A 27,678-nucleotide genomic window follows, 5' to 3' on the forward strand; every position below is an offset into this window, starting at 1 on the left:
CACCCAATGAGTGGAGTAAGCATTAGGCATATAAGACCCGCGCCTTGGCCACGTCCCAATTATAGAATCTATTAAAGGTAGATAGCGATGACCAGCCAGCGGCTGAACAAATCTCCCCAATGGAGATTCTACTGGACCAGGCCCAAGAGGACGCCATTCCTCTGGTGGAATAGTTGGGAACTTGTTTGCATGCGTTCCAGGGAGGGCTAAAAGTGAAATGACCTGGGCTCTAAACGGAGTTGAGAGCACTTTCCGTACATAACAGATGTTGGATCCAAACTCAAGACAGAAAGCACTGACAGACATGGCTTGCCGGTCCCTTACTCGCTTGACTGACACCAGGGCCAAAAGCAGAGCAGTTTTGAGTGTCATCAAAGTGCATCTGAGAAACTTAAAGGGGGGTGAAATGCTCATTTTCACTCAATCTCCTGTTAATCTTGTAGAGTAGTACTGCATCCTTCATATCTCCAAAAAGTCTTTAGTTTTATTATATTTATAAGAGAAAAATAGTCTGCTCAGATTTTTTAAAAAAAAACACAAGCCGCTAGAGGCGTGACGTGTGGGCGGAGCTAAAGAATCACGAGCGCCAGTAGGCTTTTGCGTTGAGAGCGTTTGGAAGTTGTGACATTACCTTGAGGAAAAAAAACATCATCCAAAACAAACCATGGCTAACAGTCAGATTCAGCGTATATTTATGATCCAGAATCAAATCCTGAGGCTGAAATTTAACAAGAGCAGCATCAGCAACAACGTCTCTATGTGGTATGTACTGAAACTGTATATATTTGCTTAGCGGTTTTGGAAAATGACTAAGTTCCACTTTATGTCGTCTTTTTTTTTTCTTTAAAGGTGTACAAGGTTTACTTGATGTGCTTACGCGCCAATAGCTAAGTTAACAACACAGAGATATTTGAAGCAGTTTTACTCACCGCCTGCGGTTCCAACACACGATCGTGACCCTTTTTCGTTGGGATTGCATCATCCTTAAGAAATAAATTATACGCAAATCCGGCGTCAAACTGGGCCTTGTTTATAAAACAAGCATCTTCAAAATGCAGGGGAGCAAACACAAACACTTGCACAACTCCGTTGATGCTCTGTAAAAATAAACTCCGTCCACTGATCCCTTAATGTTTCTTCTTTTGGTAGTCTGTGCAGGGTTGTCTTGTCCTCGCAACCATATCACACTTCTTTTGTGACATTTCGGTCTCTTGCTCTGATCAGTGAATGTCTCTGCTCTGCTCTACGGGAGCAAGTGCTCTTCTGGCAGAAGTGCCTCAGGACCCATATAAGGAAATTCCGCTCCATCTAACGTCACACAGAGCCATACTCGAAAAAAACTTTCCGAAACTTGTGACAAACTGGAAGAGGTATTGTTGGAACAAAAATACTCCTTCAAACGTACAACTTAATTTTTGAAACTTTGTCCATGTTTAGCATGGGAATCCAACTCTTTAACAGTATAAAAAACTCATTTCATTTCATTTCAGAAGCATTTCATCTTCAGAACACAATTTAAGATATTTTGAATGAAAACCTGGAGGCCTCCAGATGGAGTATTCTGATGACAAATTTTCATTCCTTTTATGGACCTTGACACTTATGTACTTGGCAGTCTATGGGACAGTTTAAAGCCTCCAGGTTTTCATCCAAAATATCTTAAATTGTGTTCCGAAGATGAACGGAGCTTTTACGGGTTTGAACCAACATGGGGCTAAGTAATTAACGACAAAAAAAATTATTTTATGGTGGAGGATCCCTTTAAGTCACTCTTCCGTGTGTGTCTTTAGAGTCCCACTTACAATCGCAAAATACAATATGAATTCCTTTTAAGCCAAATTTCACAAAATTGGGCAGCTCCCGATAGCATCAGGTGTTTTATTAATGGTGAGTAGAGTGATTTATTTCAGTGAATGTAATCAATTATAACCCATAATATTTAGGCCAAAGAGTATATAGGCCTACTCTTTGTTTAGGCAATAATATTATAAATCTGGTTGGTTTGTACTGTGACGTAAAAGGCAAATGATATACGTGCGGCACGTGAGACTTGCATTTGGACCATTGTGACCCATTAAACTTAGCAGTAAACATTCAAATATATTGAAATTTTTATTTTCATATCTTATACACATTACATATTACCAAGTCATAGCGACAGGATCGTTTGCATTATTTACAGTTCAGTTCAGTTTCTGGGATGATGGGATCCCGGAATAGGTTGGCCCACATACAAAGTTGCCAAACCTGTTTAAAAATGTGGATAAACTAGTCTAGCTGACACACCACGATCAGTGTAGTTTCAGATACACATAGCCATTCACAAAGCGTCGCTTCTGCTTTGCATACGATTTCGAAAAAAGAACTCAAGTCGCTGAGTGAAATCAAGGATTCGGCCAGATGCCAGTCTAAACCTGTCGAGATATAGACAACAAGAGTCCGTGAGTTCAATCAGAAACGCGTCTATCACATCAGGATGGGTGCCTTCAAGTCTAAACAGTTTAAAAAGACTCCCCAGGTTCTCCTTATGGGCTTGGATTCGGCTGGGAAATCTACTTTGCTGTACAGACAGCAGCGTGGTGTGGTGATGGAGACCTCGCCTACTGTGGGCTTCAATGTTGCGACTGTACAGCTGGACAAGAAGACCTCGCTGTCCGTGTGGGACGTTGGGGGACAAGGAACCATGAGGCCCAATTGGAAATACTACCTAGAGGGATGTAAGGTCCTGGTTTTCGTGGTGGACAGCAGTGATCGATCCAGGATGGGAGAAGCTCAGAAAGCCCTGAAGAAGATTCTGAGTGATGAGCATTTGAAAGGAGTTCCCCTGATGGTGCTGGCGAACAAAAAAGATCTGCCAAACTCTCTGACTATTAGAGATGTGTCTATATTGCTGGAGCTGGAAAGCTGCACAGATCGGGAGTGGGAGATCCAAGCTTGCAGCGCCTTGAAGGGACTTGGTCTCCAACAAGCCTTTCTCTCTATAGCTAAACTAATGCAAAAAGCATAAGTAAGATACTAGGAAGATCTAGGAAACTAGACAATACATTGAATGCAGTTATAACTTGACAGTCTCCTTTTATCTAAGCATAAACTTAATAACAAGCAAAATGAAGGATTGATCATGGTACTATCATAGAAGAATGTTGGAAAATAATTGACTGATTGAACTACTGCACTTGTTTATTGTTGTTATATGTGCTGTAAATATCATGTTTATGTTTTATTTGTCTTCATGTGCTGCACTTCTAGCATGGGCACTGTAATTGCTGCAAACATCTTTTACCTTGTAAATGAATGCCATGTTTCTGTGTGAAGGTTAATTTGGCAATCAAAGTGATTTTGATGAGAATCCTGTGATGCATACATTTTTGATATTGGAAACTTTATTAAAGAAAATTTATGGAAATCAGGTGCTTTTAAATGCAATTTCAGTTTAAGGTAACATTTTACAATTGGATTCAGTTTGTCAACTTTAGATAAACACATTAGTTAACACGAACTAACGTTTATAACATTTACTTCAATGTTAATGCCACTTTGACAAAATCAGGTTATTCATATACATCATGGAGGCTATTGGAGTTTAAAAATAAGTTATAAAATTTAGGGAGAAAATATTGCATTATCACAAATGAGTAAATTCATGAAATTAGCTGATTTTAAAATGAATAGGTAACACTTCACAGGTTTTATTAGTTAACGCTAGTTAACTACTTTAGTTAACTTTTAATGGAAATGTCTAAAACAGTTATATTTATTAGCAAACATGGATTAATAAATACTCTTAACAAATGTATAGCTCATTGTTAATTAATGCATGCAATGCATTAACTATTATTAACTAATGTGACCTTATTGTAAAGTGTTACCCTTTTATATTATTTACACATGAAGCTGTAGTGAAATTATAATGCCTAAATTCTGCAATAAATTAATCTTTGAAATTGCAATGATAAAGTTATACCTTAAACACCTTGATCAGACCTGCATATAAAAGTGACTATGACCAAAATATTTCAGGCATGCCTGTTATGCTGTCATAACTTGGCAAGAAAATAGCCTACTCAGTAGCACAGTCTGTGTAAAAAGAATCATGATTCTTCATTATTTTAAGTATAAGCAAACAGATGTGATGAAACATGAATTGAACCAATTTGAACCAATTCGTACTGGATAAGGTAGTTTGACAAGAGGAAATAGTGAGAAACTGGTCCTAGATCAGTGTATAAAAGCTAAATAAGGATTCACTAGGATTCACTGTGTCAAAGGGCAGGAATGCAGGCAGTATGTTGCTATGAGTCAGTATTTGGTGTGAACTTCCTTTGTGTCTTTACCACTCCAATTATGAAAAGATACTCCTTAACAACTGTTCCTCTAATATTCTGTGTACACAATAAATGTGTATAATACATCAACTGCAGTACATCCTCTCCAAATCTTATTCTGTTCACTTTGAAAAGGTTATTATAACACTGATAATTTTATGGTTGATTACTAGCGACCAGACATCCTTTGATTTTATTTATTCTTCTTCTTTGGATACTGATGAATTCTTCTTAAATCCCTCCATGACTGCCAGAGGAGGAGTCCAGGCACCACCACCCAGATCCCATTGAAGAACACCAGGTAGATCCACAGGTACAGCCAGTTGCTGGTGTTCAGGTTAGGGCTTCCCATTAACCAGTCTGGACAGAAGGTCATCCAACCCCCATACAACTCACACACACAGAGTGAGATCTGAACAAAGTGCCTGGTTCAGACAAAAAAGTGAGACATTCACAAATGTACCCCTTAATAATCACTTTAATAGCAGATTGTGGGATGGAGTTTGAATGGGAAATTAAAGCTGGATTGAGTTTGGCAAAAGTGGACATAATCTAAAATGGACTGTATTTACATTAGAACAGATCTTTCTTAAGTTATTTTGAAATCTACTGTTTGATTCACCTGTAGTGTTTGTCTTTGACGATGGCGTAGACTAGAAGCAGGGCCAAAGAACCATCTAAAACCACTGTAAGAAGCTCCAGAGATACTATTGTTGGGTCTGAGTACAACCAGCGCTCATCTGCCTTGCCATATTCTTTCCCTGTTGAGGATTTTAATATTAAATATTAAATGTACTGCATTGAAGATACACATACATTGCTTGAGAAGACAGATCCCACTCTTTTTGGAGCAAAAAAAGCATAAATAATGCAAATTTATTTCTAGCCTGAACTACTCTATTATTATTATTGTTGTATTTTTTATTATATTGAATACTCAAAAATTCAGTGAATGGACCTTGAACTTTATAAACCATACCAACAAACACCACTAGATGTCATCGTACACTCAGTCTTCGTTATTTTAACAAAATCATTTAATGCAAAAAAATCACTTTACATTTGACTGTTTGTTGTAACCCCGTATACTCACATAGCTCTGCCAATAGACCGTCAGAAGTGGCCACATTTCCAACAAGCGACATGTAGACGAAGGGTCCCTCCTGCGCGGTCAAGCAGCCAGAGTTGAGCAGACAGTTACAAACAGGTAAAAAGTGAACGTTCCTGCATGCACCTTTGTACCTACCAGAGTAAAATGAACAATTGCGTCGTAAAACAACCACACGAGGACCCACCGATCAACAGCTGAACATTTACTCCCCCATTTTTGCGCAAAAACAAACCCGATAGCCAACTGTGCCACACACGCCAGTAGAGAATAAACAGTTACTTTAGTGAAAAGTGCAGGTTCTTCGCCTTCAGCCATTATTAAGTGCACGTTTGCATAAGTTCTTCTCTCTCTCTCTGGTTGAATGACAGCCCGAGGCCCCGCCCATCCTTCTAAAGGTGGCGCTTTGCAGCCATAGGCTCGCGCAGAACTCTCTCCACTTTCATCCGACCACGTCACAGAGCAGAGTACGTTTTGGCGGCTATTTGTTTTAAAGTCCGCGTGAACAGTAAATTGCTGCCGACTTTAAGTGCGGTATTTCCAGAGATGGTCCTCACTGCAGAACACAAGAGCGTGGTTGGATCCAGATCGAACTTCTCCAACCGTACATACACCTAAACCTACCAGTCTCCACCCCATAGATAGATGTGATTCAACCATGTCCCCTGGATCTTGTGTTCTGCAGTGAGGGGCTACTGCAGGGTTAGGCAACGTCATTCCTGGAGTGACGATGTCCTGCAGAGTTTAGATCCAACCCTGAAAAAAAAATAACCTCACTTGTCTTTAGCCTTAGTAATCCTGAATACCTTGATTAGCTTGTTCAGGAGTGTTTGATAGTAAAGTAAATAGTCAATTTTGATTTCAGGCAGACTGAATGCAACTGAAATGTTCCCAGGCCCAGAATCGTAGTAAGGTCATCGGTAAAAAAAAAAGTTAATATGGCATCAGTGGCTCAACTTCAATTTTGCAAAGCTATGAGACAACTTCTTGTGCATTGAAAACAAAAATAATTTATTCAACAATTCTTCTGCCCTAGCTACCTTCTGCCATTTTGTTCAGGGGAAAGCGCAAGGCTGCGTCGTGGTACTCCAGCTCTCAAAAAAAACTATTTGTGTTCCGAAGATGAACGAAGGTCTTACGGGTTTGAAACGACATGAGGGTGAGTAGCTAATGACAGAATTTAAATTTTTGGCTGAACTAACCCTTCACAGTACTGTTTTAAGATTTTCTGCCATCATTTAATAGGGTAAGTATATTCTATGCCATAATACAGTATTGTTCAAAATAATAGCAGTACAATGTGACTAACCAGAATAATCAAGGTTTTTAGTATATTTTTTATTGCTACGTGGCAAACAAGTTACCAGTAGGTTCAGTAGATTGTCAGAAAACAAACAAGACCCAGCATTCATGATATGCACGCTCTTAAGGCTGTGCAATTGGGCAATTAGTTGAAAGGGGTGTGTTCAAAAAATAGCAGTGTCTACCTTTGACTGTACAAACTCAAAACTATTTTGTACAAACATTTTTTTTCTGGGATTTAGCAATCCTGTGAATCACTAAACTAATATTTAGTTGTATGACCACAGTTTTTTAAAACTGCTTGACATCTGTGTGGCATGGAGTCAACCAACTTGTGGCACCTCTCAGCTGTTATTCCACTCCATGATTCTTTAACAACATTCCACAATTCATTCACATTTCTTGGTTTTGCTTCAGAAACAGCATTTTTGATATCACCCCACAAGTTCTCAATTGGATTAAGGTCTGGAGATTGGGCTGGCCACTCCATAACATTAATTTTGTTGGTTTGGAACCAAGACTTTGCCCGTTTACTAGTGTGTTTTGGGTCATTGTCTTGTTGAAACAACCATTTCAAGGGCATGTCCTCTTCAGCATAGGGCAACATGACCTCTTCAAGTATTTTAACATATGCAAACTGATCCATGATCCCTGGTATGCGATAAATAGGCCCAACACCATAGTAGGAGAAACATGCCCATATCATGATGCTTGCACCTCCATGCTTCACTGTCTTCACTGTGTACTGTGGCTTGAATTCAGAGTTTGGGGGTCGTCTCACAAACTGCCTGTGGCCCTTGGACCCAAAAAGAACAATTTTACTCTCATCAGTCCACAAAATGTTCCTCCATTTCTCTTTAGGCCAGTTGATGTGTTCTTTGGCAAATTGTAACCTCTTCTGCACATACCTTTTTTTTAACAGAGGGACTTTGCGGGGGATTCTTGAAAATAGATTAGCTTCACACTAACTGTCACAGTACTTACAGGTAACTCCAGACTGTCTTTGATCATCCTGGAGGTGATCATTGGCTGAGCCTTTACCATTCTGGTTATTCTTCTAACCATTTTGATGGTTGTCTTCTGTTTTCTTCCACGTCTCTCTGGTTTTGCTCTCCATTTTAAGGCATTGGAGATCATTTTAGCTGAACAGCCTATCATTTTTTTGCACCTCTTTATAGGTTTTCCCCTCTCTAATCAACTTTTTAATCAAAGTACGCTGTTCTTCTGAACAATGTCTTGAACGACCCATTTTCCTCAGCTTTCAAATGCATGTTCAACAAGTGTTGGCTTCATCCTTAAATAGGGGCCACCTGATTCACACCTGTTTCTTCACAAAATTGATGACCTCAGTGATTGAATGCCACACTGCTATTTTTTTGAACACACCCCTTTCAACTAATTCAACTAATTGCCCAATTGCACAGCCTTAAGAGCGTGCATATCATGAATGCTGGGTCTCATTTGTTTTCTGAGAATCTACTGAACCTACTGGTAACTTGTTTGCCACGTAGCAATAAAAAAATATACAAAAAACCTTGATTATTCTGGTTAGTCACATTGTACTGCTATTATTTTGAACAATACTGTACATGTAGGCATCACAGAACTAATATTTATTTTAAGATTATTAAATGACATTTTGTTCTTCGATATGAATTGCTTTTTTTAAAACCACCTTTTTCTAAAAATGTTGGAGAAAGCTCATCCCTCATGCACGTAAACTCTCGTGGTAATTGTAGTCCTATGTAGCACGTTGGGTGACTGGTGTGGTTCTGATTCAGCCTAGCACCAATCTAAGCTCACTTGAGAAACAACTTTGAGCACGGCACTTCTTAGAATGAGCAAAAAAGAGACTTCTGAATAGATAAAGGTCAATTAAATGCCAGAACAGGAAAAAGATTAAAGGCAACAGGTCAAAGACACACCAAAGCATTAGAAGGTCAGTCATAAGAAAGCAATAAAAAGGATGGCTAACAGCAAGTTTATTTTGGTTAGGTTCATTGATACATAAAGCACGTCCTGAGGGAGTGATGAGCGAAAGATGTGTTGCCATAGAAAGGTGGAGGTGGGAAAGGGGAAGTGGATAGGTTGAGAATTGTGGGTAATTGTGATCCACATGAAAAGAATGAGAAGGGAGCAAAATGGAAGTTAAGGGGATCAATTACAAGTCAGCCAGCAGACTAGAGAAGAATTTAATAAGAATTATACTCTACTCCAGTGAACGTCTCATTGTAAAGTCCAGAGATAGGCAGACATAACACCCAAAAGACCCCATATTAGAAGCAGCTCCAATGCAACGTGGTAGGCATTATGAACCTTTTTTTAGTTACTTTGAAATGAAAAACAAAAGGCACAATGAATTTCAACTCATTCTTTATCTTTAATATGCACAAGAGTTGAAAAAAAAAAATACTGATGAGCCACCTTAAAGAGAAATTCAGTTCTAAAATTTATAAAAACATACAAACAATCAGAGGCCAAAATGCGATCTGTCGCTTTTTAGATAATGTTTTTTTCTTTAGCAAGTAAAAATCTTGCAACAAGCAATAAGCTTGTATCCATTTCTGATACAAGACAAAACTTCTTTAAAGTGGCTCGTTTTCTAGTTGCCTAGATAAGTTCATGAATTTCAAACCTGTTTTTTCTTTTTGTTCAACAACTATGGCTAATTCAAAAATGATCAGGGCTGCCTTCAGCTTTCTTACTGTCTTTTTCAGCAGTTTGCTGCCCAAACATAACTACTTTAGTTCAAATGCAGTTTTGTCCCCCATACATCCCTTTACAAGTTAATGCACAGGGGGAAAAAAGAAGAAAAAAAAACATCCAGTCATAACAGCAAGAAAGCCCATTTTCCAAATAATGGCAATAATTTGCCATTACAAAATGAAAGTTAAACCAAAAATGAACAAAGAAAAAATAATAATAATTACCCCTATTGGCAGTAAATCAATAATCACAATGTTATTATTGTTCTGTAGCGTCCCAACAATGTCTAGTGGACCTAAGTGTGGTAGCTTCGCATTATATACCTAAACAAGAAATATACTTTCATTTTAGTTGGTACAATTAAGTTGTGTAGCAAGTGAAATAAGATTAAAAACCAAAAAAAAAAAAAAGAACCACAATGTCATGGATCTTCTTTCCCCATTGCTTGTATAGTCAAAATTAAGCGAACATCGCTCTACACTTACATTAAGCAATAAAATGGGAAAACTTAAAGTGTGCGTGTAAGACTGGAAAAACTGCAAAAGCGGAAGCTTCGCTGATCAAAACAAAAAAAGAATTCACTATCCAATCACTGTTGCAAAGTTTCTTGTGGTTTTGACTACCAAGTGATGAAATGCACTGATTTAGTGAAAATATCCTCCAAACGGTTACAACTGGACTCATCCCGATGAACTTATTACTATGCTTACAGACAAGAAGTAGAGAAGATGAATCCAGAAAATAAGAAGCGCTGCCAGAGCACCCTTGTTAAGCAGAAAGACCTGTTAAGGTTATCTCAAAGAACTTCCAAAGGCTGGGGCGGTCCTTTAAAAGTCCTGGCCAAATTGACAAATCATATAGGATCCTCCTTTGACATGTCCGACAGTCCCACTGCAAACCAAAAAAAGATCGGCACAATGAATGTCCACTACACTATCGCTGAGGAACTTCGAAAATGAGGGCGCTTGAATGTCTTAAATGAAATTTTCTCCATTCGAGTTTGTGTGATGATCTGACCAGATTCTTTTTCCTTCTTCATTATCTTCAGTGTTTCGTAAATATCCATAATTTCAGGATGAAGAAAAAGCAAAAATGGGTGGCGATAATTAAAGTTTTGTTTGCACACCACATATTTAGAGTCACTCCCTTCCCACATTTGAATAATATTCCATGGAATAACCCATTGCAGGCTAGTTCACAGATTTCGGATGAATGAGGGAGGGGGTCCAAATGGCTTAACACAGTCGAGGCTGGACGTATCGTGTTGGGTGTCTGGCTGAGACTCTAAGATCATTACCAGATACGCAACATTTTGAGGGAAGGGATTTCTTGGAAACAAAAGAAAATCCCTGCCTTTTTATTTCAGGAATAACTCTCTTTCATCTTCCTTGGCTGATATGATGGCTGGTACAACAACAGAAGTTTCTATAATTGTTCATGCTCACCTATGTGTGTGAGTGAGTGAAAAAGAGCAAAATATATATCCTTGTTTTTTTTTTTGTCTTGTTTTGTTTTTTGGCAACTGCATTATAATGATTCTTGTTCTTTTTTTTTTTTCCTTCAACGTCTTGAGATTGTTGAGAACCATCTGTATTTTGAGTGGCGTTGAGACTCAGATCCTTCAGTGCTAGTTTCTTCTGTGTGAGTGAGTGTCATTTCGGAGCATGGTGATTGGTTGGTTTTTCTGGTTAGTGAGTGGTTGGTAGATGATGGGTCAGTAGGTGGGAGAGGTTGAGGAGCAGCTGGGAAACCCACCATTCCTAAGTTCAAATCTCTGGTTGTCTAGAACTTGAACTCCTTGGTTTGTAGGTTGGAGGATGGATCAAAGTTAAATGTGCCTCCCTGGGTGGCCTCAGGAATCAGGCTGGGGTCCTCATCAATCTAGAAACAGAACCAGACATTACTAACCAGACATCTACTTATAATTCAAATCTAGAGAGAACCACCAACAAATGGGGCTTTCACACCACGTCATTATAGGAAATAGCCAGCATGGTGGTTCCTAGAGAATCAATTTCCCCCTTGGGCCATTTTTCTGGTTGCATTCGCAGTGGCAGCAGGAACTCTGAATTTACAACTCACATTTACAAAGAAAACAACCAGTAAATGGAGAACGCCATGATCAGAATTGTTTTTGTTTTGTGTTGGGGGATTCGTGATAATGACGAATGTAAGCACACAATTTACGCTTGAAAGAGCACAAAAATCTGACCAAATCTCCTATGACAACTTGCGTTGTTACAAATCATTGAGGCTACTCTGACGTAAAATGATTTTATTTCCCCCAAACAGAGTTCCTAGAACTGAAACCATTCTTAGTTCCTGTGGTTACTTACGCCAGTACTTCTAGGAATTATGAAATGGTTCCTTGGGTGTGAAAGCCCCAATAATGTCCACAAGCAACAACACATTAATGCATCAAGTACTATACAGAGAAACATGCCAAGAACCAAGAGATCGTGACTCACATCGTCTCCTGAAAAGTACTGATCGATGATCTCAAATGCAAGTTTATAGATGTCCTCATTTTCATGCTGCTGTAGGTTCTCGATTTTTTCCAATCCTGAAATACAGAAGCAAGATTATTACTGCTAATCTTTTTTTATTATTCTAGAAAACAAGTTGTGAAATGTGAATGTGCATTTGTGATAATTTTGACCTAATCTACGGGTCTAAATATGAAGGACTACCCATTTCTATACTTAATGCATTACCTCCACACTCTTCAATGATCTCAGCAATTGTGCTGGCTTCCTCCCCAGCCATGATGAGGATGTTTTTCAGTCCATCAAGAACCACCTGGACCACCTGAGAGTCTTTCACTGACAGCAGGTTGCAGAAGGGTGGGATCACGTTTTGCTGCACTAAGTACTCCACCTGCCAATTACATCAGGGTAACCAATGAACAAGCTTGAAAAGAAAAGTAGTTCGGAATCAGAGATTCATCTGCAATGGTTCATACCTGATCCTTTCTTCCACTTATTGTCAAGTTGCTAATGGCCCATGCTGCCTCCTTCTGTGTTCCAAAATCACCCTGTTTAGAAAAACACATTAGAGATCAGGCACTGTTTAATGGAGCATCTTATACGGACTCTTCAAAGAGTACAGATGCAAGCTCCTGAATTTTCTCCTTCTGAACAGATTATTAATATGAAAATTATTTAAATTTCCTAAAGAAAATAGGAGTGTTTTATTTCAATTCTAGGGAATTTCTTTCGGAAATGCGTCACAACACTGGAGAAAAGTCGAGACTTCCGGTTCACGTGAACTTTAAATACCTATGATATTCCAATCACCAGGCATTGCTTGAATTTAATAGAATTTCAACTTGAAAATTTAAAGCAATATTTAAATAAGATTAATAACATAAATATATTAAAACACAGCATAGGAGCATGTTCACTATTGGTCTCAAGACTTTGGACATCATATTATATATACTGTGACAAGTACTGCAAATCAGTAATTAAAAACTATAATGAATGCTAAAATAAAAGCTATAATGAATGCTAAAATGAAAGCGAAAAAAAATTGGAAAAGTGGATGTGCAGGAGGCTACACAGGTAACATCTTACCTTGGCAAGCTGGTGAATGATCATGGGTATGAGCCCAGCATCTATTACAGCCTGTACCTGCTGCTGGTTACCTGCTGTTATATTGGACAGGAACCACACTGCCTCCTGCAGGGAATAACAGACACATCACAGATGAGTGAGATTCCTAGAGTCATTTATGAAATTAGACAAGTAAATGTTTGGGTTTCATCATCTTGTCTCTCTCACCTTGTTGATCTTCTCTTTGGGGTGTGTGAGCAGGTTGGGAAAGTGAGAGAGGACATCACAGTTGAGCACCACCTGAGTCTGCTCATCCGTCCCTGTTACGATGTTCCCCACCGCTCTCAGCGCCGCAGTCTGAGCAGAGGATACACAAACACTTACAGAAAAAGGCTTTGTGTTGTTTTTAATGTATAGAAATGGTATTAATTTTTACCTGAACTTTGACCTCTTGGTGGCTGAGCAGTGGAACAAGGAAGGGGACGACACCTGAGTCTATTACCATCTGAATCTGCTCGTTACCTCCATCTGTCAGATATGACAGAGCCCACACTGTGTCTACCAGGATCTAAAGGAAGGAGGAGAAATCTCAGTTTCTAGCATTCATTACACAGCTCTCCGACTGTGTTGTAACACTGAATGGTTAAATTGAATTTTAAGAGGATATAATTCAAAGAAAAGAAATAAAAATAAAATATTTTATGTTAATGCTTAAAGGTAAAGGCAACAGAATACCCTTTTGTGTGCAATAACAACTAAAGAATAATGTGAATCAGCCTAAATCCAAATTTACCACACTATGTAAATAAAAGCAAACACAAAATGTTTATATCTTGTACTTACATTTATATCTGTATGATATATGAGTACACAAAGGGCAGGAAGAATCTGTGAGCGAAAAAGAGAGTTTTAAAAATTAATATTTTAGTTTAAACCACCAGACAGAGAATAAGCAAACGGCACGTAAACATGAAATCAGCTGTAGGACAACAGAATATTCATTAGGCCTGCCATATATCAAACAGTTGCTACACACAAACACACACACACACACACACAAACAGAGTGAGAACACAGTCTAATGATTTCTTAGCAGCAGGAGGTACAATATGTTTCTTTCAGCTCAAAGCTACACCTCCACATTACAGACAAAACGAGAAAAGAAGAATGAGAGATATTGGCATGTCGATTACACAGCATAACATCTGCACAGACTGGACAGATACTACGCTTAAAAGGAGAGACACTTCAGATAATTGAGAGAGCGAGTCTAAAGAAGAAACATTTCTTGACACATAATATCTTGCACACTCTCAGATATTGTGACATGACTCGGCAGGGGAGCCACAGCTTCCCCAAAATTTTTAGGTGACTAAAAGCAACCAAAAAGCAATTTCAAAGTAGTTAAGGATATAATAATATTATCGGTAGGGATCCCTAGACCAATACAATTAGTGTGCTGCCTCTATTTTAAAACCTACGAGTCGCCACTGTCCTTAATAGTGATACTTTACTGGATTAAATGCCAGTTTATAAAGTCCTTTATACATATACACATACAAAATCACTCAAACAACCAGACCAAGCATTATATTTAGGTTACTAAAAAAATTCCTTAAGTTGTTTTATGTGTTAATATTTAACTGAACAATTCCTAGATTAATTTTAGTATACGCACATACAACACACACGCACATGCTCACCTCTTGCACTGTTTCCATTGGTGGGGGTGGGTCTTTGTTTCGGCACAGGTTGACAATGACCCAGGTAACGTTTCTCAAGAAGGTTATGGGGATGGAAGGATTAATAAACGACAAGAGAGGTTTGACCACGCCGAGCGAGATAACGTAATCTCGACACTGAGGCCCATCACCTGCACAGAGCCCATAAAACAAACATGTGGGTTAAGTTCTGATGATCCTCCCAGCTATGGAACAGCATTTTGGGGACAAATGTAAAGTTTACATTTTAGAGACAAATTCTTAAAGAAGAAAATCAAATCAAATCAAGAATATGGTAATGACTATTTGTGCCAAAAGCAAAAAAAAAAAAAAAAAGACCCATTCACATCAAGAGCAAACCAAAAACAGAATATACTCCAGTACTATAGGTGGCGCAATGCAAGTGCAGCAAACAGCTTGCAATGTGTAAATGTCACCAATGTATGCATGTATCAGCTGCTCAAGGCATGACATCCAAAAGTTCACCTTACTGCCAAGTGAGTTTTAGTTTTTTTGAAAAAAAAAAAAGGTCAGACTTACCCCTTCACTGGTTTCATTTTAAATTCTTGTTCTCATTTTTCTCACTTTAAGTTACAAAATTCAGAGACAGTAACAGTGTGAGGACATTTCACAGTTACTCACCAATGATGTTTCCCAGCGCCCACACGGCCTGCTCACACACATTCTGATGAGGAGAGTGGAGAAGTCTCAAAAACAATGGGACAGCATCTACACAGACAGAGAGAGAGAGAGAGAATGAGAGGAGAACATACAGGAATCAGCTTTACACAAGGATGGATGGATGGATGAAGTCAAAACATGCTGATCCAAAATAGCAAAGCCCGTCCAAACAACGTACTGGATTTGACCACTGCCTGAGTCTGCGCAGACGTCCCTGATGCAATGTTGGTCAAAGCCCAGGCAGCTTCAAACTGCAATGAAGGACTGATGAAGAAAGAGAGAAACGAGCAAGTTTAGATGATTTTGAGCTGGTGGGTAAACAACACTTTGCTTCAGACCTCTCTGAATTTAGAGTGACCTTCTGTGATGCTCTGAATTGGGCTCTGCAGGACTTTCCCACAGGATTCTGTGTTTGTAGCCAGAACTGACCTTTAAAAGCATTTCTTTTATTAAAGTACACAAGCACAGTACTTGGCTAATTTCGAATCAGACATGAGCAAAAGTAATGAGTCATACACAGAGTGTATCCACACCTATTGTCCAATGCATTATAATTACTTTTCCATTAATTTGTGAAAAGGATTAAAGTTTTAACATTATGTAGATGTTGAAAAGGTGGATTTTAATTTGTGTATCAGGTACCAATCTTTATTTATCCTCATAGTTATGCAATAAAAAAGATGCTGCTTGTTTAACACACACACACACACACACACACACCCTTGTGACAATGTTTTTGAAAGAAGTCCCTTTTGCTCTCCAATGCTACATTTATTTGATCAAAATACTGCAAAACATTACAATTATGTAACATTATTATAATTTAAAATATCAGATTTTTGTATTATTATTATACTTTTAAAATGTATTTTATTCCTGTGATATCAAAGCTTTTAGCATAATTCGAATATTCTGAATCGTAAAAATTTCCTATTATCAACGTTGAAAAGATTTGATAATATAATGCTTAATACTTTTGTTGAAACAACAAAATCATGTATTGCAACCTTTTACATTTTGATCAATATAATGCATCTGTATATAATTAATTTCTTTCAAAAATTAAATAAATCTCACTGAGCCCAAATTTTTGAAAGGTAGTGCATGAAGGATCACAGTCCACTCCTACCATCTCACCTGTTTTCCCTCATACACTCTATACCAGATGACATTCGTACACAAACAGCACAATTAAAATGATCCATTAATTAAGTTTAGAATAATTCCACTCAGTGCCATGTAGTCACTCACTTGTCATCCCTCTCCAGGCATTTGACTAAGATTGGAAGGATTCCACATTTTATCAAGTCGTCTATGGGGGGATTTCTGTCACTTGAGAGTAATTTTCTGTAAGGACAGAAACGAGAAAAACAAGCATCTTTCAGCACTCCAAATACATGCCAGCAGTGTTAATGCAATTTATTTCAAAGAGACCAATCCAGCCAAAAATATTTAATTAGATTTAATTACAAGCATAATTAAAAGAGTATGCCAATTTTCTGTTTTGTGTTCGGCTTTTCACATTCAGCTGATTAACTATTTCAGCGCCATCTAAAATATTAACATCAAAATGTAACATTTATTAATGACATTCAGTAAGGAATGAAATCAGTGCAGGTCTTAAAGTTTGCTTCTTTAAATTCACATTTACTGATAAATCATGTACATAAACACCAGGAATGTGTATTAAGGTATAAGCTGTTTCAAGGTTATGAAAGATGTCTTTACAAGGCATTGTGTAACATGCAAATCCTTTCATATACATAACATTTTACCTGGCTGCTTGCACTGCACTGAGCTGCACCACTGCATTGTCACTGGTGGCATTCTGTAATGAAAAAAAAAAAAAGAGAAATGGAGGATGAGAGGAGGAAGGGGCCGCTCACACCCACACACACTTTGTGAAGTGTAGAGCTGATGTGTGCTCTGACCGTCTGAAACGGTTATTTATCAGAGTCTTACCACCACCATTCAACATCAACACATGCTAGAATCTTACCTGTAAGATGGCATCAAGCGTTACATTTTGCTGAAGAGAAAATAGAGAGGAAAGTTTAGACAAACTATATGAAAATGGAAGATATGGAGTGAGATGAAATGAGAAGAAAGCCTCTTACCCCTTTGAAATCAGAGTCCACATCCGAGTCTTCCAGACTCTCTTCCTGTGGAACATTTCGTTTCTTCAGGAGATGCTCGTCTCTTTTGTTCTGTATGGGTTGAGAAATCAAATAAATGCCAGGTTCTCTGTGATAACTTGTTGCACTTAATATATGCATCATGAGATCATGCTGATCTAAAAATACAAAATGCATTTGAGGAAATCAGAAAACACCATTTCATGTGTTGATTTATGTCATGTAGACCTATATTTAACAAAAGTGTATTTATATTAAGTGACCATAAAATCAAACAGGCAGCTTTCAAACAGACATCAGACCTTTTCCTCAATACAGTGGATAAGAATTAAATGATTTTATATTTTAACTTTTTTTTTTTTAAATACAAACATCAGCTGCTCATTTATAACACCAAAAAGAAACTGCAGAGAGGAAGGTGCAACACACATTATTATTAAAACATTTTTTTGTTGGATTTCAAAATCTAACATTTTGTCACTCTAGCAGTCTAAATAACTGGTTTTTAATCACAGAGGAAATATTTCATGTTTCATGTTTTACTTTATCTTCTATTTTCTCATGATATTGCCTCTTAATGGAATATTTTGCTGCTGATGTCAATGTAATAGAATTCAACAGCACAATAACAAACCCTTGAACAAGGCAACTGACGAAATGGAACACAAAAGTAACTTCTGGTTCTACGCAGTGTGAGAAAAATAATGTTAGTGAGCGGTCTGTGACTCCAGTGTTGGAGCAAACAGGAATGCAAAGAGGAATGTCTCGCTCACAACATACGCACACAGAGCAGTACAGCAGAAGTCGGTCCAATTCCTCCGGGGTGACAGTGTAACTGCCTAATATGGACAGGACTTGCTGTTTCACCCAATCCAGCAACAAATGAATCAACTACATCAAGGCTGTAGGACTAAACTTCTGCTCCACATCAACTCTGGCTTAGTAGATCAACAACAGGGGATTTCTACCCACTCAGACGCAACACAAAGCATTCTGGTATCCATTTGTACTAATGGACTTTGTCAGAGGCTCCAGGCAACTTTGCTTCTGGTGATGACATGCTACATTCTCAAGTAGGCATCTGTTAAAGTTTTTTAATTGATGTAGAAACCCACAAAAGCACAGATAGTTCTAGAGTGGTTCTGAGTTCCTTGCCAACAGGAAGAGAGATGTGTGTGACAAGGGAAGCCCCTCATGACAACCCTTCTTCTTGGGATGCAGCAAGCCAGGGGCCCCGTGACCATGGATGGCGTGACCCAAATACTGCAAGCGCAAACAGATCTCCAACAGAAACAGCTCACCAGTCAAGAGAACAAAGCCATGAGAAGGCCTCAGCAGAAAGACATTACGTTGTTGTTTTACAAATCGCATATTTATGTCTATTTCTGTTGTATAGTCAACTAGTCAATCTCTTTAATTAGTTTGAAATAAACCCTGCATGCAATCACCACCTGCTTAAGTCTACTGTAATGCATGAAGAGACCCCAGAGAGCTCCATGGCCAGGTCATATTTAAACTACAGATGCTCCTCTATTGCAGCGGTGTATCCACACAATCGCATCATCTCACCCACAACAACACTGCAACTGCAAGTCAATTCTCAGAGTGATGTCAAGAGATTATCACAAGGTGGGTCAGTTAGCAGGATTGCAAGTCACATCTTCAAAATTATACTGGGTGAATGATATTAACTGGGTGGTCGAATATGTACTGAAGAGTTCACTGGTATATAAATGTACAAACTACATTGCAAAAACACTTTATTTAGGCATTATTAGGCTAGTTCAGGAGAACTGAAACAGTAAAAAAAGAATGCTATATTTTTGTTGCTAAATCAGAGATGGAACTAGTACATCTGTGAGTCATTTTGATCAATACATTTAAAAATGATGCGTCAGTGACAGTTCACAGATCATTTCATAACAAATACATAAATAACACTAGTATATATATTGCCAAAAAAGAAGACAAATATCAAGATGTAATTGTTTTAGCTTTACAGCCCAGCCCTAAATGAGACTGAAACTATTCAGCACTATTAAGGCAGTAAACACAAATCTCAAGTACGCACTGAATCACCACAATAAACAGCTTAATGTTGTCGCTGAGAGCGCACACAGTTATTTAGGAATGAAAAAAAAGGGGGTTGAGAATCCAATGTTCTATGTCTAGTTTATTTCATCCGGCATTCTCTGATGAGTCACATGTATTGTATCAGAATGCAATGTTAAGCTGCACAGTGTAGCATTAATACCTCCATCTGGAGGAAACCTGCAAATGAACAGTGAATACATGCATATACACCTGTAACTATGACAGACCTCACATTTATTGTGAACTTACCTTTCTCAGTTCTACCGTCACTTCATTGCGATGTCTTCGCATTGTCTGAAAAAGGAAGAAAGAAACAGATGAGCTACCTACAGTACAACATATGGGTGGTTGCCAGATTAATACTTTGGTTTAGCTGTTTGCTCAAATCCACAAGTGATTCGTTCACACACTGTTATATTGAATGGGCTGTAACGACAACCAAAACAAAATGCAACATTAATGGCAACTAAATTCTGGCCACCCCAAAGGAACAAAGAGGCAACGATCTGTGGTAACCACGGTGACAGCAGAACCCAGCTGTCACTCACTCCTCCATTCAGACAATCACATTTTGTGGCCATTCTATTAGAACTGCTGCTCAAAACCCAATAGAACACACATCTGCACCAGACATGTCTGGAGCAACGAACACATCAAAGCCACCCATTTTTCTTCAAAATTGTTATATAGCTACATCCAACTGTGACTATATCACTTTTTCAAAATAGGTTATCGAAAAAGAAAAAAAAAACTTGATTTTATAGGGCACTGATTATGCAAAATTTACTTTTACATGTTGTTTGAACATTAATGTGTGTTGCCAGTGTGTATACACAACGACCCTATAATGATAAAAATACAGCAGTCCCTTTTTTTATCCCCAAAAATCTTTGTGACGCCACATTTTACAAGCCCCGCCCACAACTGCTGACAAACACTGCCGTATTAGCAGAGACCCCGCCCTGAGTGAGCCACACACAATCTGCCATGTTTACCTTCACACTAGAGCATTAAAAAGAAGCACTCAAGAAAGCAATTTATTTTTTGACAGCTATAGATGTTTCAGTCAAGAGCAGTGAGTGATTTTGTTTTTTATTTATTCGATCATATTATAAGCATAGCCGGTAGTATAGGTATTGTATATAATGCTGCTGTCACTTAATACACAGATCTACTATAAACATGTGATTTCTTTCCCAGCTGTTTTACTTCACAGATATAACAGACTACATGTTTGTAACTAATGTATGTTTTTAACATAAACTAAAAGTTTGTGCAATAAAACATAATAGAGAACTTAGTTTAGTAGCTACTCCCAAAATGAATGACAGCCGCTTTCTGTTTAATGGGTTAGTTCACCCAAAAATGCAAATTAGCCCATAAATTACTCACCCTTATATTAAGGGTGACAGTTATATTAAAAATTGTCTTTGATCTTTTAAGCTGTTTAATGCCACTCAGCAGATGTTGCAGTGCATCTGTTCAAAAGAAGTTAAATAAAAAGCGCCCACCCATAAATAAATAAGTGTCTCACACGGCTCCAGGGTCTAAACAAAGTCCTCCTGTAGTGAATCTATGCGTTTTGTAAGAAAAATATCCATATTCAAAACTGCATATGTAGCATGTGCCAACAGTTGTACACAGAAAAAGCTTTAGGCTGATGACATATGAGGTCTACGTTGTGCAATGCGCTGGTGAGTCTTGAACACCCGCTGAGTGCCAATTAACAGCTTGAAAGATCAAATAATTTACATAACTCCGACTGGATTTATCTGAAAGAAGACAGTCATATAAATCTAGGATCACTTGAGGGCGAGTAATTTATGGGTTAATTTTCATTTTTTGGGTTAACTAACATTGCAAGATTCATATATTTTAAAGAAACAAATAGTAGTAACTAAATGATTGAAGTACTCCCTACATACATTAGAAGGCTGTTTTCACTGGAAGACCCAGTAATGACAATATGATTAAACATTACAAAATCTAACTCATAAAACAAAATGAAATATGCATGGACATGCATATTACATGCATTTAGGTGAATTTTCATTTTATGCTGACTTTATTGCAAAAACATGGACAGACCATCCATCACAAGTAGTTCTACACTATTATTTAAATAATATTTTGAAATATAGCTTCAAAAGGACATAGAAGGAAAAAGAAAAACATCATCAGCCAACAATGTAGAGACTGCATTTGCTGTGTGGTGGGGATGGTGGGACGGATCGGATTTGATCTTGTGACTGGGCATCCTAGTTCATGTTACAGCAAACCCATACTGTGCCTTATGAAATCCAAAAGCCATGGTGGGGGGGGGGGGGGGGCAAGATGATGTTAAAGGGAAACCAACAAACAAGAAAGGGAAACAGAAAAGGTTTATTTCCTTATGATGTATTAAATATATAAGGACGTCAGAGTATGATTAGATATGCAAAGAGAGATTAATTTTATTTTAATTTAATCATGCACTGTCACAGAAACAAGAATGAGATGCATTCTAACATAACTGTGGCATTAAACTCAACTAGTGAGGGCTCGTTTAAAATATTGCACATATATAGGCCGTTCAGATTACTTGTTAAAGTGCAATTAAATACCTTCTATCTGCAGACGACCTTATATCTGCGCCTGTTTGTGGATGGAGACTTTTAACGGCCAAAACTATGTATTTTGCACACATCACATTATAGAGTGGTGTGCATGAAAATAATAAGGCAGCAGAGCTAACTTATCCATAGTGGTTCTCAAATAGTCCTAAGTCACACCACATAGGGCATTTTGAGAGCCACCTTATAAAAGGACGCCTAATAAAAAAAACATAATAATAGTTATTATTATTACTATTAATACATTTATAGGAGAATGAGCCTAATATCGTCTTGACTATCGACAGATAAATTTGCTTCCGTGGGTATCTCTGATTATCTTCGATACACAATACTATCATCTATCAACACAACACTACTAGGTCACAACTCAGCCCATTTCAGGAAACAAAATAAAATCAAGAAATTCTCAGCACAAAGTGGATTCCAGGAGTTTCAACATAAATGGTATTTTAGCGGCACATGCAATATGTGTGAGTCACAGCAGAATGACAGGAGGGCAGAGCTGAGAGGAAGCACTCCAGGAGTCAGCGGAGCAGTGCATCGCCGGTGACATGACAGCTTGGCACTCTAGAGACCAGCATAATGACACAGTATGTGTGCATGTGCTTGTCTGGTTGCCAGCGTGGTCTGAAGACATGCTGTCTCACTGCTGTTAGGTCCACGACATACTAATAAATAGGCTGACCGCATAATAGCCACAAACATCAGGCTTGACTCATTTTTAGAGCATGCAGCTTGCAACAACAAGTCTATGTGTTCAAATCCAAAACACATACTGATAAAATGTTTCTTGAATGCAACTAAGTTGCTTTAAGATAAATGTGTAAATATTATACAAATACCTGCTGATTTAGCTAAAGCATCTGGAAAATGCAAAACAGCAGGATGTAGGCTTCCTGAGGGAAGGACTTCAAGTAATTCAGTTAGGCTGGGTTGACAATCTTTATTTTAATGATCTCAATATTCAGTCTTTAATCCCAAGATCAATCTTTACTCTAGGCTGTTCAATGTTGATGCATGAACAAAACTTTTATTTGTAACACACCTGCAATCCTGTTATCCCAGTAAGCTTTATGTTTGTTAGTTTTGATAAGAAAAAAGTCTCAGCTTTCAAATTCTGTCACTTTCAATCACAAAAATCACCAAATTATGTAGCGGTGGATGATCATCTCTTTTCCTCTTTACTATTAGCTGTAGCATGAAATAAACATGAATAAACATCAGAAGGCATGCTGAAACAAAACAACTTACATGTAATTTCAACTGTGTAAATATGTTTAAGCAACAGCTTTAAAAAAACGTTACATAAAAAATAACTATAGAGGCTCATTTTTCTAAATATATGCACTATATTCCATATTAACCTATTAGTCATGTCTTAATGTTTGTTTGAACAATGGACTGGAGAAGAAACAATTACATCAATAAATATAAAAATTGCCTTATGTATAACTCAAATATTTGCATACAACAACTATCATTGAATTTAATAGTTTGGACTCTTTTGCAAATGTAAAACTTTAATATCACAATAATGTACCAACTGACAGGGTACTGTGTAGTTTACATCTTTAAATAAATTGACATGTACTGCATCGAAAATATATCTGAATTAATTAACAATGAATTTTTGAAGTTTGAATCCAGAGCTCATGAATGCAAATCGAATTGTGAAATCTGTCAACACTCAGCCTTTATAGTCCAATCACAAAGGTTTTTGAATGTTGCAAATTTGAACATGAACTCTTTGATCTTTGTATAAAGTGAATGTGTGACATGTCAGACTAATCAAACGTCGTCTTTGTTTCTTTTCCCACAGCCACTTAGCAAATACAAAAACACAGGAGCACTTGTTACTCTCTTGGTTAGCCACAATTACATCCTCGTTATGGGCTAAATCTAGCAGTCACGAGTCAAAGTATCCACAGTTCCACAATCCGTTACTGGCCATATCAAATAGGTCAGCTGAGCCACTGTGCATGAGCCCTTCGCTCTTATAGGAACACAAGATGAGAAAGCTGAATCTGGTTTGCAAATTCCGGGAATAGCTGCAAAAGTGCAACAGCTTTGCCGGCCTCCAAAGCGGTGTGTGTCTTACGGCTGAGTCGCACCAGCACCCTACAGTACAGTCAATTCACACCGTTAATCTTGAAGGAGGCCTCTGGGGTTACTCGCATGAGCCCACAGCAGATGATGATAATCATGTCTAGTATCTATCAACAGGGTATGAGAGTAAATTAGTTCATTATAAATGTGATCGCAGCACCTTAATTTTTATAATACTCATTTGAAAGTGACTTTAAATGCTCATTACGGTGGTCCTTGGTTTAGAAGTGGTTTTTGATGAGATAGCTGCTATGTTTCAACTTAACTGCCAACGTTTGGTTATTGAAATTAATCCAATTTTATTTGAATCATCCTTTTCACAATACATCATATTTTTTTTTCAAAGTAGCAAGAGAAAATCGCGATGTTTAATATTTTAATGCCTTATAGTCAAACATGGCAGATTAGAAAAGGGCAATAATACATGATTTGTGTTATATAAACAATCAATCAGTTGATATGTATTAAGGCGGGCATACACTGTGCGATTTCTGTGCGATTTCGGCAAGGTACCAACTAACACTGTACGAGTCGATCGCATGCGATGTAAAGCCAAAGCTCACGATTATTATGCACTCACTGTATGGTCCGATCGTCGAGTTGCGATTTGACTGCTCACACTATACGTGGGGAATCAACCGAATCAACACGAAGGATCCCTCAGAACCCAGATGCTTGTGGCTATTTTAGAATTAACATGCTTTCCCGGAATAAACTCACTGCTTTGGGGATATGCGCAATTCTGTGTGCTGATAGATCCAAAAAAGGCGTCGGCGTATCTAGACGCGCAGGTGGCTCGGAAGACGTGGCCTATATGGTTTATCCATTTTGCAACGCGAACTGGAGGCAAGCAGGCGTTTTATTCCCTCTTTTATTTTTCTTTGCCATAACTCCACAAGTTATACCTCCATCACTTCAATCCACACTACACGCCGTGTCACCATGGTTTCATTTATGGTTTCGCGCACACGCAGTGAGGGAAACGCGGAAAATCAGTTCGTAGCCCTGCTTCAATAGTGCGATACCTCACGAGAGGCGACCAAAATTTCTGACAGTTCAGAAATCCATCCGACCAACTGATTGCCAGTATGGAGAGGTTAATCAACTCTCGTTTCCCCTTGTACACTGCACGACAAACGACGCACGAAAATGCTGAAAATCGGCCCGATACAAAAATCGCACAGTGTATGCCCAGCCTTAGGGGTGCTCCGATCACGATCGGCCGATCGTTATGCGCATCTCGTCAGAAAAGCCAATTCTCTAATCTATGTGAAATCATGCACCTGATGGAATTTACCGCTGATTAGAGAACCGACTTAACTGAAGAGATGTGCCTAACGATCGGACCGATCGTGATCGGAGCCCCCCCCAATATGTATACAGTTAAAGTTGGATGTACTAGCCTATATATCCAACTTTATATATAGAGCTGGCTGTTAATATAGTTAAATATTCAGTAAGCAGTTGATATTTGCTATATATTTCGTCTTACGTGAGTCTACTTCATGTTTCCAGATAAAATTTGATTATTTCACTTTATCCGAGTATGTACGTGGATAAATCTGGATATAATATTTTTCATTTCACTCAACTTCAAATAGTTGGAAGATAATATAGAGATTTGCTATATAGTATATATTGCTTTCATGAGTGTATTGTTTGTATGTGGAAAAGGTCAGCATCACTTTGTTCTCTTGAAATGCATTGCTGGCGGATTATAAATGTGTTGTAGTCACAAGCCTATTTTGTGATGTCGGTTACTGCCATAGTAAGTGATGAATATAAATGACCTGGTTTAAAATTTCAATGTGACATCCCCCACCCCTGAGAAGTTAACCGAAAGGCATGTCATAAAACTTAAAGATAACAGTATAAAAATTACATTATATCTTTAGTCACCTAGTGTTCAAGTCAACACTGGCAAAAAAAAAAAAAATCCAGAGCTGCATTATATAATCTACCATCTTACAGCACAACCTGACGTGCTAGCATTTCTAGGTCGCCTTGTTACAGCCTACACTGGGGTATGCAGTCTGGAGGTCTCCCTTCAAGTTTGTAGGCAATAAAATAATGTTTATTTAGCTCTGCTGTTTCTACAGCTGATGCCTAGTTGCTAACTGCCACACCAAAGAGCAATCTGACTGCAGATGAAAAGATGTGAAGCATCTGTCTTTTCAAAATGATATCTTTATTAAAACACCACACACAGCTCTGACCAATGAACACATCCACTAAAATAAACTACAACAGTCTTGTCAATCTGGCGTGACTAAACGACCATTAAAAAGAGGTCAGATGTTGAGGTATGACTGGCCATTAGTTCAGTTCTGGAGAGAATGCTAAAGCCGGTGTTAACACACCTGTCTCTGTCGCATATATCTGGTTCGCAAGTTATTAATTTAATTATGTGATAATATTTAGGGTGTTTATCTTCTACACATGAATGTTAAAAGTCTGGGGTACGAAAAAACACGAATAAACGGGCTGCTAGGCGATTAATCTGCCGCCTGTTAACCAGTTAGCCGTTAGCATACATGCTAACACGATAAATCTGCGTGCTTTGGCTGTAAATTAACTTCTGAACCACTAAATCAGCCCTGTCTTTATGTCAATCGACTAAATAATGCGCTATAACAACACAAACCCATATATAACCCGCGATGAGCTGGGCAAATGTGTTTAAAGAGGCCTCTATCTAGGCCGCGCCCGCTCCGCATGATGTTGGGTCCACAAACAGCCGCTCCGATCCGACAGTATAAAACCAGAACCACGGAGACTCAGGAGGAGGAAACCGAACTAAAATAAAACCCAGAGTCCAGGGTCTCTGGTGGACTTACCTCCACATCTCGCCCCTTGTTTTTAAAGCTCTTAATGCGATGGTTTTCCAAGCCGGCGTTCTCGGCCATGGCTCTGTGTGTATGTGTGTGTCTGTAGTCCCGAGTCGACCGACGGGTGGAGCGGGGGGTGAAGTGCTGTCCGATTCGTCATTGAATCGTTCTTCCGAGTCGGATCTTTTAATGAACCGAGTCACGACTCACTGAACCTTAAAGGGTCATATGATGCGATTTCATGTTTTCCTTTCTCTCTGGTGTGTTACAAGCTGTTAGTGAATATATATACGATCCCTAATATTGCAAAGACTAAAGTCTTAAAACCAAAGAGATATTCTTTATCAAAGTTAAGACTCGTCCAAGCCAAGTATACGTCTCTGCAGAAAAGTAATGGGAGTTATCAGATCAGGGTGTTTTTACACCATGATACCTGATTTGTTGACGTAATAGTGACGTTAGGTTTAGGGGTGGGGTTGGGTAAGGGGGATCATTTAGATTGC

The 27,678-nt window shown here is 38.3% G+C and overlaps 3 protein-coding genes across 3 annotated transcripts; 1 reads left to right on the top strand and 2 right to left on the bottom strand.

Moving 5' to 3' along the window:
- The first annotated feature begins 2,305 nt into the window (after window positions 1-2,305).
- LOC127948336 (ADP-ribosylation factor-like protein 11) lies at window positions 2,306-3,342 on the top strand. Its single transcript, XM_052544759.1, has one exon. It carries the CDS (start codon window positions 2,477-2,479, stop codon window positions 3,005-3,007), a length of 531 nt encoding a protein of 176 aa, XP_052400719.1. The 5' UTR covers window positions 2,306-2,476; the 3' UTR covers window positions 3,008-3,342.
- A 23-nt stretch (window positions 3,343-3,365) lies between these two features.
- ebpl (EBP like) lies at window positions 3,366-5,920 on the bottom strand. Its single transcript, XM_052544757.1, has 4 exons — window positions 5,572-5,920; window positions 5,419-5,488; window positions 4,948-5,086; window positions 3,366-4,750 (listed from the first exon to the last, which is right to left on the bottom strand). Exons 1-4 carry the CDS (start codon window positions 5,749-5,751, stop codon window positions 4,519-4,521), a joined length of 621 nt encoding a protein of 206 aa, XP_052400717.1. The 5' UTR covers window positions 5,752-5,920; the 3' UTR covers window positions 3,366-4,518.
- Window positions 5,921-8,700: 2,780 nt separating this feature from the next.
- On the bottom strand, window positions 8,701-27,339 carry kpna3 (karyopherin alpha 3 (importin alpha 4)). Its single transcript, XM_052545756.1, has 17 exons — window positions 27,185-27,339; window positions 19,876-19,920; window positions 17,515-17,604; window positions 17,397-17,426; window positions 17,173-17,225; window positions 16,649-16,744; window positions 15,576-15,661; window positions 15,359-15,445; window positions 14,699-14,868; window positions 13,839-13,883; window positions 13,432-13,563; window positions 13,224-13,352; window positions 13,017-13,121; window positions 12,404-12,475; window positions 12,156-12,318; window positions 11,910-12,004; window positions 8,701-11,322 (listed from the first exon to the last, which is right to left on the bottom strand). Exons 1-17 carry the CDS (start codon window positions 27,251-27,253, stop codon window positions 11,224-11,226), a joined length of 1,566 nt encoding a protein of 521 aa, XP_052401716.1. The 5' UTR covers window positions 27,254-27,339; the 3' UTR covers window positions 8,701-11,223.
- Between the last annotated feature and the right edge of the window lie 339 nt (window positions 27,340-27,678).

This window comes from Carassius gibelio, chromosome B1 (genome assembly GCF_023724105.1).
Source record: "Carassius gibelio isolate Cgi1373 ecotype wild population from Czech Republic chromosome B1, carGib1.2-hapl.c, whole genome shotgun sequence".
In the NCBI taxonomy this organism is placed as follows: Eukaryota; Metazoa; Chordata; class Actinopteri; order Cypriniformes; family Cyprinidae; genus Carassius; species Carassius gibelio.